The 17,403-nt window shown below is 33.1% G+C and overlaps 1 protein-coding gene across 12 annotated transcripts in view; it reads right to left on the minus strand.

Annotated features, from left to right (window-relative positions):
* LOC105223378 (sodium/potassium/calcium exchanger Nckx30C) overlaps positions 1–17,403 on the minus strand; it is a 321,392-nt gene that overhangs the window by 43,606 nt on the left and 260,383 nt on the right. For 9 of the 12 annotated variants that reach the window (XM_011201095.4, XM_049452184.1, XM_049452162.1 and 6 more), the window contains exon 7: positions 6,352–6,435. The exons of the other annotated variants lie outside the window; for them this stretch is intronic. In XM_011201095.4, coding sequence (XP_011199397.4) covers positions 6,352–6,435 — 84 coding nt within the window. The remainder of the gene's footprint in view (positions 1–6,351; positions 6,436–17,403) is intronic. 12 annotated transcript variants of the gene reach the window in all.

The raw sequence follows: 17,403 nt of genomic DNA on the forward strand, positions 1-17,403 counted from the left end.
TCGTTTCATTCATAATTTTTTTTTATAATAATTGTTTTGCTCTGTTTCCAAAACGTTTCTTTTATACATTACCTTTTTATAGATTTTTTTTTAGAAATAAAATGTTTAAATAGTTTGTTCTAATTCCAATTTATTCCATATTTTGTCTGGCAACAGTTTTTTGCTATGAGAAGCATTTCAGCTAAAAAAATAGTGTTCAGAAGTTTTGTTCCGATTCCGTTTCGTTCCGTTTCCAATTAGCTTCTTTCATATATTTTATTAGCTACGTTTTATGTTACAAAAGCCTTTTTTAAATACGTGATAAAATATTTTGTTCCGATTCCATTTCGTTCCGCATTATATTTAAAAAAATACAAAAACCTTTTTGCTAAAAAATAATGATGGAAATATTTTGTTCCGATTCCATTTTGTTTCATATTATATTTCAAAGAAATATTTGCCATAGACTTTGCAGACCGATATATTTATGTTTTAAAATTTCCACCTTAACTTAGCTACTGTGCCGTAATAGCGTAATAACGAGTTTCATCTAATCCTCACCAATCCAAGCCGTTTGCAATTTTAATAGCAAAGCACTTTTCCAAATATGTATAAATTCATACATACTAGTACACGGTTATAACTGGTATTTGCTTTACTAATTTGTTGTCGACTAGCATGTATACATACATATCTATAAACATACACAGATATGTACAGCTGTTGACAGCTACTTAGAAACGACACATATTTTGAAGTAAATGATGATTTTCCGATAAATCACATTTATTTATTGTATTTTCAATTATTTTATTGAAACCTATGGTAAACTTAAACTCTAATAGTACACTTTTATTTCAGAATCATTTTTGTTTTGAAGATTTTAACAAAAGCATTTGGAATCAACGATTTGAGTGCGACAATTAATTAGAAATTAAAATATTTTATCAACAAAAAATAATGGTATTACAAAAACTAGCTTATTCTCAGTTAGTATTTTGTTCGATATTTCTTTTACTTTAATATTGCTTCACATCGATTCCGAATTTACATTATAAGAATCTGACGGCGCACCCAAATTCGACCAAACGTCGGACAATTGTTCTCTCGAATATTTGGACATTGCATTTAACTTGAATTTCATGGAGAATGTCAGTGGAACTCTTTTTGGGTCCCTTCGCGAGATACAAGGAGCGTTCCAAAGTAAACAGAACTTAAAAAAAAAACATATGGTTTTTTCGGCAAAATCAATTTATTTTATTCAAAATAGTCTTCTTCTGCTTCAATACAGCTTTTTGTACGGTTCAAAAGCATGTCGAACGAGTGTTTTAGCTCGTTATCTGGTATGGCCGCCAGTATGCTGGTGCAAGCCTTTTGAATGGCCTTTACGTCTGCATAACGCTTTCCTTGCATGGACAAATGCATTTTTCGGAAAAGGTCGCACGGTGGCACATCAGGTGAATACGGGGAGTGGTTAATAGTTAAAATGTCATTTTTGGTCAGATAATCCTCCTTCGAAAGTTGGATTCTGAGCAATTTTTGGTCGTCAGTCAATTTGTGCGGAACAAACCGTGCACACACCTTTCGTAAGCCCAAATGTTCGGCCATTTCCATGAGTTGATGAGATGATGATTTAAGCTGATTTTTGATGAATTCACGCACAGTTTCGATGGAATTTCCGGTGATCACGGATTTTAATCGTTATTTAAGTCCTCATGACCACTTTGAAAACGTTGAAACCACTCGTGCACTCTGCTAAGGGATAGGTAATCATCGCCATAAACTTGTTTCATCAACTGAAACGTTTCGGTAAAAGTTTTACCAATTTTAAAACAAAATTTAATATTGGCTCTTTGTTCGAAGCTCATTTTCGCACCGATAACACAAACATACTGACACTTAAAACGCAATAACTTCACTTCCAATCAATGAAATGTCATGAAATTCTCACTGGACAATCGATAAAGATAGCAGATTCTAACGCACCAGTCGACATATAGATGGCTGGATTCAAAAAGTCCTGTTTATTTTGGAAAGCACCTTGTAGTATCAATTCTTTAGTGTATTTCTTTTGCAGTTTTTCGGGTTTTTTATTTGCGTGCAACATTGGAAATAGTTTTAAAATTCTGTATATGATTAAGGACATTTAAAACAATTGTTGTTGAGCATTTGATCTGACTCACAATTTATTTTTACGTCTTTCAAGACGGTCGAAGGTCAAAAATGTAACTAAGTAGGGCAGATGTACATCTACAACTTTTTCTGATTAGAAACTTTAATAATATATTTTAAACCACAACTTTGAAACACAAGCTTACTATTAATCAGTAATATTATTAATAAAAATTAACACCTTCACGAATTTGAACAACTGTTTCTAATTAGCTATCGCATTTAATTCACCTTATATTTATTTTGGAAAAAATAACGATTTTTTTTTTTGGAAAAAATCAAAAGAACTTTAACTTCACAACTACAAAACAGAGAGAACTAATTAGTAAATAGAGTAACACGAACAATGCAAGACTTTTAGGAATATAAATAATGGTATATCAAAAATTTTTATCATTATACTCATCAGCCACCTACAATAAAGGGAGCGTTTCTAATTAGCTGTCAAAAGCTGTATATCTGAGCAGAAAATTAGGACTGTTTATACATAAGTACATGTTTGCAGCTGCTTATAGACATACATACATATGTATATAAGCATATAATTTTTCTGTGTTCTTGGAAGCTCGACAAGGCCATTGGGTTATTCCTGTGGCTTGCCTTGGCAATTACACAGACTAGAAGGCGCTAAATGTGCTGCTGGATATATTTATATACACATTTACACAAACAAAGGCTCTGTTATATGTCTGTTCAAAACTATGTACATTTGTGTCAAAGTTCAATTGATTTTTTTTTTACATTTTCCTTCCCACTACCTTTCGCAGCAAAGATTTAAGAGAGAAATTGAAGATTTATAGCTGTCAGTGCCAACAAATACACATGCTAGCCAAATCAAGTGACCTTCAGTATTGCTGGCATATACTAATATAGGTATTTATTTTTACTTTAGTAATATATTTCTCTCATGCACATACGAGTATAACGTATTCTAAGCGCTTATATCATTTTTTCCTTTCTTCTTTCTAAGATTTTTCGCCAGCAAATGCAAAAAAAAAAAATAATAAAAACCGATTTCTTATATCTATAATTGATGAGCGAGTCTACGCTGTCTAATGTTGAGCCTAATTGCGCTGACATATCTAAAAGAAATTCTGGCAGCAATTGTAAATGACAGCCGTGGACAGATTAGTAGACACACCACCACACATAAACGTTTAAAAGATTGCGACTCAAGCGCTGATAATGCCACAAACAGGCGCTCGAAAGCAGATGATGGAGAGAGAGGGAGAGAAGATAGAGAGTGTGAGCAGATGAAATAGAAAAGCTGCGCAAAAAAAAGGTATATGTAAGTAATCCCGTTATTAGCAGCACAGTAGATTGCATCCCACTAGTACGCGTTAATTTGTGAATATTTGCTGAGCAGCTCTTCCCACGCGGCAAAGGCACTAAGGTGATGGCAAATGCCAAGGCAAGCAGCTTAAAATCGATTAGCATCAATTTCCTGTCACTGACAGTGTGTGTGTGTGTGCTTAAGCAGTCACCTGCAGCCTGTGGTGGTGGTAGCGAATGGGCCTTTTGTCTTAGCTTGCCTCGAGCTAGCGGTTGTCGGACATTTACATACACATATGAACAAATATATAACCGCTCGCACATACATATAAGTAAGTTGTATGTCTGTTTCGCCGGATCAATTGACCACTTTACCTTGAAAACACTAGCACACCCATACAGACATATGTACATACGTCGAGCATATGCATAAGTACGCTTGCAAATATGAGTTTATGCCCCTTGTTCTTGTTGTATGTACATATATTGAGCTTCATATGCTTTTAGTGCTGCTTCACACGTGAGCATATGCATTGTTCATAGTATGTGTGTGTGTGTGGCACCATGCGGGAGTACATTAAATCGTTGCAATTAATTGTGGGCGTCGCTGGCGAGTTTGTAAAATGGCTTGTGTGGTTTTAATTAAATTTAAGCCGCTTTTGTATGAAGCTTACTTAAGTACAAACACGGCAGTGATGGCATACACAGATATGAGTATGTGTGGCTGTATGCTAATAGTTTGCTGAGTGCAAATGGCAGGTGGATATGGTAAAGCGTCAGAAGCGCGTCGATATCAGTTAGCTGCCTATTAAAGCAGACATGAGATGTATTTCTGTGGTGTAGGTGTACTTAATTGCAGTAAATATTTTTTATTGAACCGATTACTTTGTTTCGTTTTCAAATCGTTCCTCTTAGACTAGTTAGTTAGTTAGACTTAGTCTATTAATAATTGCTCCAAGCATAAAGAATATTTTTATCAGTAAAAATTAGGTAAAAAAATATAAAAATATTTTGTTCCATTTCCATTTCGTTCCTTTAATGCTATATTTAATTTAAAAAACATGGTCTGAACAAATTGTTTTACTTTCATGTGTGATTGTTGCTACCAAAAAATTATAATAAAAAAATTTGTTTGTTCCATTACCATTACGTTCCTCTTTAAATAAAAAATAGTCTGGGTGAATTTGGCAATAAATTAAATACATCTTTGTGAAAAAAATTTACCAGTCAAATAATCTTTTCTTATTCCACTTCGTTCCTCACTATATACAAGTATAAATAAAAAGCAAGTATAGGCAATTGTTAATTGCATTCAAATTTAGGCAATTATGTTTTGGACCAACATTCGCTGCTTTTCAACTAAGTGTTCAAATTCATGGCTTTTTCTGTAATTCTTTATGCTTAGGAAAAATTTGTTTTAATTTTCATTCGTACCACATTGTAATTAATAATAAATATTTCTTATACGAAAGTTGTTTTACACACACATATACAGATTCACAAAAAAAATGTATGGAAATGTTTCGTTTCCAATTCGTTGCTTCACCTTGAGGCTATTCTAATGGTTCCGTTTCCACTTCGTTCCATAAATTTTTGTCAACGTTCTTCACAAAAGTTTTTGTTAAGCTTAGAGAGCTTAAGAAATTTTTTTGTGATAATAACAAATATTTAAGTTTAGGGTGTTTCAATTTAATATTGTTTCTTTCGCAATATTTTTTTAAACTTCATCATGTTCTTACCACAAAATAGCTGAATTTTGATAAATATAAATTTTTCGAATAGGTGAAATACTATTTTTTTACATATATAATTTAAAAAATCTGTTTCGATTCCACTTCGTTCTTTCACTTTTGCTAACGTTCCACTCAAAGATTTTTGAACTGTGTTATAATTTTAGTTGATGATAGTTAAAAAAAAATTACCTAAGCAAATATTTGTTTTTATAGTGTTTCGATTTCAAATTGTTTATGTCACAATATTTGTAAGTATTGAATGTGTGAATAGCACTTCCTTTTATATGTATAATATATTTTAGGTACACACAAAGAAAATTATAAAAAAAAATGTTTCGATTCCACTTCGTTCCTTTACCTAACAAATATGTTTAACATTTCGAAACATATTTTTGGCATTGACAACTTTTACTTAAAAATTGTGTTCCGATTCCAATTCGTCCCTTAACTTTTTATTAAATAATACTAATTCTTTTGGCATAAAAAGTACATATATTAACATATTTCGATTTGATAAATACATTTCCAAAGACAAGGAGTGAAAATGTATAAAATCATGCAAACTCTTCTTTTTGAAATAAAAACAATACAAAATAAAACACTGTACAATAGCTTAAACATTAAATCACATGCAGTTAACTATTTACAACTGTACAATTTAAGCATAATTTTACTTCTCTTAGACGAGATTTATAGCGTAAAACTTATACTGCTAAGAAGAAGCAAAATTACCCAAGGCTAAGTGGTGTTAACGTGATTTCTATTAGGTGTTGTTGTTAGTTTAAGAATCGCTGAGTTGTACTAAAGTTTTTTGGTTCTAATTTTGGCTACTTTGCAAATTGCTAATGTCAAACAAAAGTTATGTAACAACAAGCCAATTCAGAAAAACAAAATTCAAAGCTACTTTTTTCGTAAATTTATGTCAATTAAAGGCTTTGCTAATTTTTTATAATTATCAAAAGTGTTTTGGGATAAGCAACTTATGCAGAATTCGATTAGTAAAAGCGAATTGTAATTAATTTTCAATAAAATCGCTAATATCTATAACCATAATAAATAGAATAATAATAATAATAATGATATTAGTAATATTTTTTTTTTGTTTTGTAAAATTTAAAATTTTCATTATAAGAAAATTTCGAAATTAAGTTAAATAGAAAAATTTATGTGATACTCAATTATGGTGAAGACTAACTTTGATGCTAAATTTGCGTGTCTGAATTTTGACCCTCTGATCAATCCAGCTCGGACGACGACCACTTTGACTTTGGATGGATGGCTTTATATGTTACAACGTGTGAACGATAACGATAACGGTAAACGGTTTAACGGGTAACAGTAGTAGTATTTAAATGGAAAACAAATTTGTTTCATAACGGGAACAACAGTTTCAATTTGGTACGAATCGTTACAGTTTTGGCAAGTGTGGGGTATAGATTTGGAGAAAAGAATTTTTGAAAATTTTCATTTATTAAAATCATGATTTTTTTGTTTGGTTTTTGAATCAATATATTTGCTTTTTAAATAAATGACTTAATAATATTTTGAATAGTATTTAAAGTAATGTTTTGTAGTAGTTGTAGTACAGTACAGAGCGCTATAGAATAATGAATTAGTTCAATATGTAAGTACGTACATATTTAAAAACTTATAAAATATTATAATAATATGTATAAGAATATGAATATAAGAAAGTCTAAGAGCGAGGAGTAGCATAAAAGTGTTTGCTTAGCATACTATAAAGACAGAGAGAGAAAGGCAAGTATATGGTAGGAGAAGTGAAAATTTGGAAGTATTTTTTTTAAAGCAAATTTTAAAAATATTTCTTCGGGGGTTGGTTGGACAAGTGGTGGATAAAAAGATCCACCATTAAGGGGAAAGTTTCTTAAAATAAATTAAAAAAAAAACTTTACTAAAATAAATTTCCTATAGCGTATTTTTGCTACACATTTTTTTTATGCGTAATTAAAAAGTAAAAACAAAGTAAACTTTATTCTTATGAATATATTTCTAAGACGTTCGATTTGTGGCAATCATGTCAGAAGTTTTAAAAATTATGAAAATTAATTTTTTTTTAATATTTTTTAAACCTTTATACTACCTTTGTATGAAAAACAAAAAATACAATCATTTAAAAGTGCTAAGAATGTAAGAAAACTATTTTTATGGTTAAATTAAGATAGCTGGAAAAGTATTATTTAAATATTTTTTTTTTTATTAGGAGTGATAAACCCTTAGAAATATTCAGAAATTAATTTAATTAAAAAAATATTTTAAATTTTCATTAAAGTAATTAATTTTGTACGGAATTATTAATTTTCAGTTTTTGTATTTAATTATAAATTTATAACCGCTTATATTTAATTTTTTTCTTTTTGCAGTTTCAGAAAAATTTAAATATTTAAACCTTCTTCAACACTTAAAAGCATTAATGAAATAACAAAAAATTAAAAAAATTTAAGCACATAATATTTGAATGGAATCAAAAATTTTCGGTCGGCCGTTTGTTTCAGATCATTTTAAGTTAACTAACATATTACAGCGATTTCGCTAAAAATTCCAATACATAAATAAATAAATTAAATATAAATTTCGCGCGAAAACCCATTCGCCAAATATTTTTTTATATTTTTATTTTTTATCTTTGCCATATATCACATTAAAGTGCATTCGGAGATTTTTACGATAAAAGAAATTATTTAACAAAGAAGTTCTATTAAATTTTGTATGTGGAGTCAAATTTCTGATGCCGAATTGTTCAGAGTCTCAGAAAAGGCCTTCGGTGAAAATTGTTTGTCGCAAGTAAGTGTTTTTGATTGGTACAAATTGTTCAAAAAGGGTCGAGAAAGCGTTGACGACGTATACGTCCAGGACGGCCATCAACATCCACTAATGTTCAACACGACAATAAAGTAAAGGAATTGGTGCCTGAGAATCGACGATCGTTGAAATATCGGAAGGATCTATGAAAACCATTTTTTGGGCCTAAGAAATGTGAAAGCAAAGATTAGTTCCAAAATCATTAATTTTTTTCGAATAACAATCACGTTAACGTCTGTGAAACAACGCTTTTCGACTAAAAAGATATCATGAAATGTTTTATTACTGGCGATTAGTCTTGGATCTATGCTTAAAACCCTGAAACAAACGATCAAGCGGCCGAATATCTTGGCAAAGGTGAGCCGAAGCCGAAGAAACCACATAAAATCAGGCCAAAAAGTAAGGTTTTGTGACAGTTTTTTCCGATTATCGAGGTGTAGTGTGCTCCGAATTCTTTTCGACCAGTCAAACTGAAAAAGGAGGAATACTATGATTCGCTAGCACGAAGCTATTCACAAAAAAAAAACGATATTATGGGTCGACAACTCTTGGCGTTTGCATCACGATAATGCACCATCACATATTGCATTAACCCGTGTGATCTCTGACTGCTCAGCAAAATCAAACGACTGCTCCGGGGAAATCGTTTTGAGTCAATAGCATACATTACATGAATCGCTACGCGCATTGAAAGCTATTCCAGAAATTGACTTTAACAATTCTGTCGAGGATTAGAAAAACGTCGGCATGGGTGTATTGGGGCCAAAAGGGATTACTTTGAGGTGAACGTCATACATTTAAAATATTAAATTAAGAATTTAAAAGTTATGAACAAAGTCTAACTATTTTTTGCTCATATTAGTAGATGTAAATACTTTTGTAAGACTAGGGAAAAACTTTCAAAATTCGAAAAAAAATTTAAACAAATTAATTTAATATTAACTAACATATCTATGCATTTTCCTTAAAATTTAAATATATATAGGCAATTCCGTTTGCAGCGAGTAATAGTAACCAGCAAACAAATTGTTACACTTCACAATGGAAAGTAGAATTTTTGAAGCCTTCAATATATTAAAAAAAAAGTAAAAAAACAAAAAAATACAATGTCAAATTTACTTATATTTTTTGTACCATACTATATAAAAGAAGACTGAAATTTTAATCGCTTTCTAAATTTTCAGACGAAACAAAAAATAATAATAATAATTAATTACAAGTTAGTATTATCCAAAAAAAGCTACAATTAGCAAGTGATAGTTTGCAAATATTAGAAACAGTTTTAGAAAAATGATCAATTAAAGCAAATAAAACTAGTTTAATAAAAAAATATGTTTTACTGAGCGCAAACTTTTAATTCAGGTAATCTAAAGACTCTTATGTTTGTAAAAATCAAAGAAAAGTGATTGACAGTTTTTAACTATAGAAGCTTTATTGCCATAAGAATTTAAAAATAAGTGTTTTCAAAGCGTTTTTTGTCAACTTTAGTGGGTATATGGCTTGTCTCAGAAATTAGTAACAGTACTCTCGTAAGCCAAAAGCAAAGCAAATATATGTACTAGATGAGATGTTTGTTGTTTTGTATTCGTCCAACAATTTTATGAAAAACTAAATTTAAGTGCAGTACAGAGTGAAAAAATATAAAGCATAAGGGGATTTATGAGTTTTATATCAGACATATTGTTTGGAGAGTATTTTATAAATCTAATATGCGCATATACAAAGATAGAGAGCGAGAGCAACAAAGGGAAAGAGAGATGGAGCTTAAAGGGGTAGAAGAAGGGAGGAAATAGTGCTTCTTTTACTTTTGAAGAGAAAAAGCTAAAGCAAAACGTAAATCTGGAATACTGAAATAATTCTTCTATCGAATATAAAGTATTCTTACACTAAGTTTCCTGTTTGGAAAGATACATCCTTTATAATATATGCAAAAGGTCCACAACTAAAAAGTAATAATTATCAACTCTTATAGGAAAATATCAGTAACATCCATGGTTTCTGACTGCCAAGGAATTTGATCTTGGATCCAATGTCGAGTCATCTTAGCTGGTCGAATTTTTTTCTGTTGTATAATGTCCGAAACTCCTACCCACTCCAACGAAAGAAAAAATTTGCTTTATGTGTTACCGAAGTGAGAATTATGGCGATTATCACCAGTGTTTTCCTTATTTTCTAACCATTGATTTTTAGAAAATTTCGGTTTTATAATTTTGGATGTCCTTAGAAAGTGAAGAATATGTAGTTGTCAACTCAGAAGCTCTTACTTATGGTATTATTAGCGAAGGTAAGCTTTATCCTCAAGGAGGAGGAGAGACTATTCGCTTGCTAAATCTTTCAGGCCAACTAGTCTTACTTTCTTCACGCTATAAGGGATGGATAAGGTTGTAGACAACTACATAAGATCGAAGGCGCTGAAAATCGCGTACAGAGCAGGTAGATCTACTAACACTGTTCTTTACCAACTTACGGCTAAACTCTAAAATTCGCTGGAAAATGGCGAGGTTGCGATGTGCGCCTGGGGACAGTGGAGAAAAGGAATGTGGCGGTTCCAGTATGCAGATGGATAAAGGCTGTACCGCGTACTAGAACAGCTGAAACCATCGTGGGGGGTAGTAGAATTCGTCTTGGTACTACGAGGGGCTGCCTACAGGGTGGGGCTCCATTCCCATTACTATGAAGTATAATATTAGATGAGATACTTGAGTTACTCAGAAACAATGGGATTCGGTGCCACGGGTACGCCGATGACATATTTATAATGGCCCGAGGTAAATTTGAGAATACTCTCTGCGAAATATCCAGAGGCTTCAGACAAGGGGGATAGTGTAATGCCGTTTCAACAAATGAGGGTCTTGGAAGACACACTACTGGCCCTTCTTCCAAGTGACGGAGTTACGAAAAGCATAAACTTCAGAAATAAGTTTAAAGTTACTCTCGGCAGTAAGGCGGAGTGGCGTGATTCCACGCTCAACCTACTACTGAGGGACAGCACTATTCAGTGATATACTGACGGCTCGAAAACACCAGAAAGCATTGGAGTAAATATTTTTCTAGTAGAAGTCTTTCCCATAAGTCAGTGCGCAGAAATCAATCTCCAATTGCAACCAGTGTGTCGCTGGTAGTTGGTACTCAGCAATAGTCAAGCGATACGAAAAACAATCTCAGCTTAGTCAAATCGCTATTAGTGGAGGAGTGTAACAAGATTTAGAGAAATGATCAACCTCCCCCGAGACAAATTTCTTCTCCTTGTCGCGCTCTATACTCGAACAGCCAACTATAAAACACCTGATTCTAGATTTTTTAGCAATTTGTATAAGCAGGGTCACGGCCCTTGGATCCACCTATGTGGACAGGGATCACATCACCTCCAACGTCACCAGTATGCTCCTGGATATAGGGAACAAAAGACCCTAGGTCGCAGTGAATTTTTTATATGTATACCAGATAAGATGATGATTTTGTTTTTCATTATAAATTAAGCTGACGTAAAACGTTTTTTTTCTTAAAATCTCATCAACCAATATGCCTGATAAATTTAACATTTCTGACGTGAAATTGTATTGTATTTTTGTATTTATGAAAATAGTTAGAGGAGATGAAATTTCTTTTTTCAATTTAGTATGGTACTTCCTGAATGATACTGATACGACGTAAGTGTTTCTATTTTTTTCTATAGTCACACATAGTCTTTGCAAAAACCCAAAAACCAACTTAAAAATATATAAATGTTAATTGAAAATATATTAACTGTCTTAAACTATTATTCTAAGTGGAAGCAGGTCTAAAATAAAATCATTTATTTCAAAAACACTAATTTTTGAACAAAAAAAAACACGAACATCTAAATGCAAAACAGTTCTTAAAAAATATTGAAAGTTGAAACTGTAGCAAGTATGTACATAAACATATAAAAGAAGCTTATTTGTATTCAATATAGTATGTATGTATATCAACATATATATAAAATAAATTTTGAAAATTAAAAAAAAAATATTTTTTATTTTTTAAAATCTCACAAATATTTAGTCCTTAGCATATGTCCGGTGTTGGTGCAGTTGTGTTTAGCCTCCTAATGTCATATTCCTCGTATAACTATGTACTTGTGCATGAAATTAAAATTGTTTTTATGACTTTAAGTCGCGTTGTGTGCATGTGTTTTTTTTATGTGCATTCTGTTTTAGGTTCTCCTCCGCGCCTTCGCTCCGATCTGACTGCACACATCCAAGCTAATTAACGTTATAATCGTCCTGCTGACTTAATGTGCAAAGAGATTAAAGTACACTCGTGTGCCACGGTGCACATATACACATACACGAAATTTGTTGCAATCAGCGCATATGTTGCAACTGCAAACTTGCCACAAGTGTGCCACCACGATAAAATAACACATTTGCTGTTGATAAGCAAGAGCAGTGGCAACTATATTTAGAGTAAGGAGTAGGTAGGGGGCCAGAGATCACGCCTCACATTTGCCGCGTGCTAATTTTATGCTGATGGCGTAATTAACGAAATTGTGGCAGCTAAGTTGTGAGCGTTCTCACTTGAGTTGGTTTTCATTAACTACCACGAGATCTTTATATAGACATAGTTATAAGGGACTATATACATTTTTATACACACATATATACTTATACATATTGTATTATATGTTGATGTAACCACTCCTCAATCAAGTGGACTAAAATATTAAATGTTACACGTACAAGTGTGAAATGTGGCAACGTGGCATATGTTTTGAACGCTAAACAGTTCGGTTTATTGAGTTTACATTTTGGTGAAAGGCATTAAAAGTTAATAATTTAGTCCACAAGGAGTGAGAACTAAGTAACTATCAACCAGTAAGTAAAACTTTAAGGATTATTAATAGTTATCGGTAAAGAAAATCGTTTAAAAATCTCCCTTAAAGACGTATAACACTCTAAGTTTAAGCAGAATGTGATATGCTTAAGCGGAAGCAGAGAGCTTCTAGAAAGAATCCGTCATAATAAGTTAAGTTGGATCCTCTCGAGGCGAAGTAAAGGCTCGTTTTATATATCAACTTATTTCTTTTAGTTTTGTATTATAGATCTTTTGAAAAGAATTCACTTTGAAAAATTAGGTTGGATTGGTTAGATTGGTTTTCAGTATAATTAGATTAGGTTAAGAGATCGATTCTTACAGGGTTCTCACTTGGCCAACTTAGACTGCCGGTCCGTTGAGGTAGCTAAAATTAAGTGGCAATTGATCATAAAATGCTTGCTTGAGATTTTAAACCTTACCGCATGAAGTGTTCTTGAACAATGACCTTACGATTGTGGCACACAAAGTCCATAGGTTCATTAGAAGAACGAAAACCGACAACGGAGATCCAACTTGTTCCCTATCTGATGAGAGTGGGGAAAGAGTCTCCCTCTTGCGACCGAACTGGCTTTAAATTTATTAACAATTTCACTATGATTAGGCACCCAAATTTATTTTAAAGGCAGGGCCGTTATACAGGCATAGTATGCAAGCGTCGTGGCATGAGAAGGCCATTAGGGTTAAGTAGTTCGCTGTTGGGACCTTCCCTAATATTTAGGGAATTGCACTAACGTCCTGGCAGAAGCTGTCATAATTGCTCTAGACGGTCTTGGGGTTGAATTAAACCTCAAACACCTAATTTTCAGTCTTTTGTGACGCAGAGATATTGAAACGGAATCTGACAACACACGTGTTCGACGGAATGTAAGTAGGGGAAGTCCTCAAAGTGGAGTTCTCTCTCCTCTTCTATTAATTCAGATCTAATGACTTGCTTAAAAACTTAAGCATCGTGTCTGCCGGGTGATTGCCCAGTATCTCTGTGCGTCACAAATTAGGTAGTCAGTCAAGCCATAAATCAAAATAAAACCGAGATGGTTCTATTTATAAAAATTTACAAGGTCCCGGTGGCACCGCTGCCGCAAATGGGAGACATACATATGTATGTCTGCAACCGGCGGAAACAGTGAAATATCTAGGGCTCATACTGTTTTCATGGAAGCCGAATAGAGAAGAGAGAGCAAAAGAGGTATCGACTGCCGGATAACTTGTAGTACCATGCAGCCGTCAAACCGAACTCTGGCGACTCCTTCTCTGTCGGGAGTTTATTGTCAGAAGCTCTCTATCAATTTTAGCTTCAGACTTCCTGACTACTGCAGGGTTTTCCAAACCGAGGTTGAAGTCATTAGGTAGTAAGAGATTTACTGTTTCGAAGTGCAACTTCCTTCCGAGAAGTGACCACAGATAGCAGGGAGGTGATACTACTCTAACCTAGCTATGATGTTGTTGCTGATGAGTTAGCAAGGAAAGGCTCTCTAGATGCACTATCCGAAGGATGAGAGCGGTCAATGCTCCCGTATCCTCTTGGCTCCACTTTGTATAATTTAATGTAATACCATATTAGCCTCTTTCGGTTAGGTTCGAATTTCAGTACTGTCATTTATAGTAACTTTCCTCAGCAACTAAGGCGATAAACAGCATATTGCTTTTGATATAATAATATTATAAGCTAAAAAGAAGCTGATTCCCTTGAATAACCAACATTTTGAATTAAGCAGCAGCGCATGCGCGGAGCAGATGTTTGTGTTTAAGCTTTAGGCGATGTCAAATGTAGGCGTATTTGTATATATTCGTATATACTCGTATTAAATCAATTATAAATGCTTATGTTTGTATGCTTTGTGGCAATGTATGTATATAATGTTTTAATTATTATTTCCTTTTTGTCTACATAATTGCTTAAACTGAAGGAGTATAATGAACTAAATTTACCTCTAAACAAAACTTGCCTTAAAACTATAAAAGTATAATACCTGAATGTTTTGTTTTTGCTTAATTTAAAATGTAGTTTGGAAATAAACTAAAAAGCTGTTAAATTATCGAGCACCCACACACATTAATACATACATACAAGAACACCTGAAATACATACAATACATTAAACGGTTATGTAATCAACATGGAAGTGGACATAATTGCGGAAGGAAGAGACAGTGAGAGACACAGAGAAACAGAGGAAGAGAGAGAGAGGTATGCATTTTTGTTTGAGAGTGTGTCAGAGGAATGGACGAAATACTATAGAAATTGCAGATATAACGCAAGATTCAGGTGAATAAAGAGGAGTTTTTACGGTATCTGAGATATTTTTCAATGGAATTAGATTTAGACCTAGAGAGTGTTGATTTATGAAGATTTTTTTGTGAGTAGAGGTCTAATGACTCGGGCTTTAAAGGAATATATGTGAAGGAAATTTATTTTAAACTAAAATAAAAAAATATATTATGAATACAAAAGACATATCTACTAAAATATTATGAAGTATAGCCAGATATATTATGTGTAGGTAGGTTACATAATTAATGGTAAAATTAAAAAAAAATATTCATGATCCAGAGAATAGTTTCATGGTTGGGTACTTCGAAATTGGCAGTGGGTAATTGAAAATAGGAATAAGTCATACCTGCTTTGCTCGAGTTAGCTAATTGTTAAACGAGACTAAATGGCTTTTAACCTTTTCGAAGAAGGAAAGATGTATTACCATACTTCGAAGCTATTGGGATTCATTAGATCTCAATTAAATGTCCAAGACTATGTTCTATATTTTTGACGAAAGTTATGGGCCATATATCAAAAGATAAAAACGTTTAGAAGCGGACCCAAGATTCGGATACTTAAAAAAACGGAACTGGCTGCCATATGAACTGAAGTTAAGAGACTAACATCTCAGATTAGATAAGACTATATAAATAAATGAGGATTACACCGCGACCTAAGATCTATTGTGTCATCTCTTAAGTCACCTCAGTATCCAAAGGTGTTCAGTCTGCACATATAGACTGCTGTGCAGTTAATTAGCAGGTATTCTGGAGTTTCAGGCTCCATGTCGCAGACCCGGCAATTGGCACAAGAATCTTGGACCATGTAATATGGGTTCTTCTTGCGGTTACAATGGCTAGTGTAGAAGGCTACAAGTATCCTAAGCTTTTCCCTTTGGAGGTTAATTATAATTTAAATTTTTTAAAGATTCGGGTCCTACCATGTTGGTGGATGCTGCAGTCGATCTCATCAGCCAGTTCATTCCCAGCTATACCTTTGTGACCGAGCACGCAGATAAGGTGCACTTGGTGCTCCGTAATACAAAAAATTGTATGTGAAACATAGCCAACTAGCCAAACCAACGGCAAATATTCGGCACAGTTCTTTTTAAATGGAGTCCATAAATTGTCAAAAAGATAGGAAACGGTATAGCGGATGAATCACTTCCATAGTATTGTTGGGAATTTTTACTGATTGCCACGTTCATGCTCACTCTATGCGCGTAGCTGATGTCTCTAATTAAAGTATGTAGAAATGACCGTCGGGTTACAATCCGTGTTGCTTAGTGAGGCATTAGTAGCAGTTTATATAAGAAACGATTATGGAATTAGTGATAGCTTTTCACGATAATAGAAGATTTTACGAAAATACCATCCCATGTTAAAAGGCTTTTAACTAAAATTCAATGAAGTGAGTTCCTCGTACATAAATTTTAATTATTATAGCATTTTTCTGCGATACTGAGCTTTACAGCCCGCTCATACTCAGCACGTGAAAATTTTTAAAAATCTTTTTATGTTCTCTGTGAGGTTATTTTCCAAGTTTTTTTGTAATTAGTAACCTCTTTTTAATAGTTAGAGACTATTATTATTGTAGTACTGGTGGCTAAGTCCGTACGTTATGGTTAGTCTCTCTTTATAATGATCTTAGTAGTACAAGTAGTCTGCGACCCACGCCTTTTTGGAGAGGTTGTTCAAAGTGATATGTGTTCAATGAGAAAATATATTAACTGCAGCAAAGGCTAGTCGTTAAGGGTCCTCTACCAATCAGACCCATTGTAGGGTATCTTAAGGTCAAAAATAATAATGGCGACTAATGGTTTTATTATCGGTTTGGGTTCTGTCGAAGTGAAAGGTTTGAGTTGAGAAAGTGTACTGAGTGAAGCAATGGCTAGTGGGTCTGTGGGAACCCATATAATCAGTTTCATTTTCAATAATTTCACGGTCAAAAATTATGTTAATTAGACAAGTTTGGTGGCAGTACATACGACTTTTATCTGAAAATTCTATTGCTTTGATTTCTATGACGACATTTTAGTAGATATTGGAACCAATTTCAGTGTCTAGGCATAAAAACTCATATTATTCCTTAAAACGTACGTCGTTAGTATTTTTTTTGGGTAACATAAGAAACTAACTATGTTTGGCTAATTTTTTCCGTAAGAGATTTGTAAGAAAAAAATAATATTTCGAAGACTTAGTGAAGAAATGGAATTTTTATTGAAAGCATGGTGAGTTAATTATAAGAGGACTTGTCTGAAATTTGCAAAAATTTCTCGAAATAACATTATGGCGAGTGAATGATGAAATTATATTTTCGTAATTATCAAAAATCT

Source organism: Bactrocera dorsalis, chromosome 1 (assembly GCF_023373825.1).
Source record: "Bactrocera dorsalis isolate Fly_Bdor chromosome 1, ASM2337382v1, whole genome shotgun sequence".
NCBI lineage: Eukaryota > Metazoa > Arthropoda > Insecta > Diptera > Tephritidae > Bactrocera > Bactrocera dorsalis.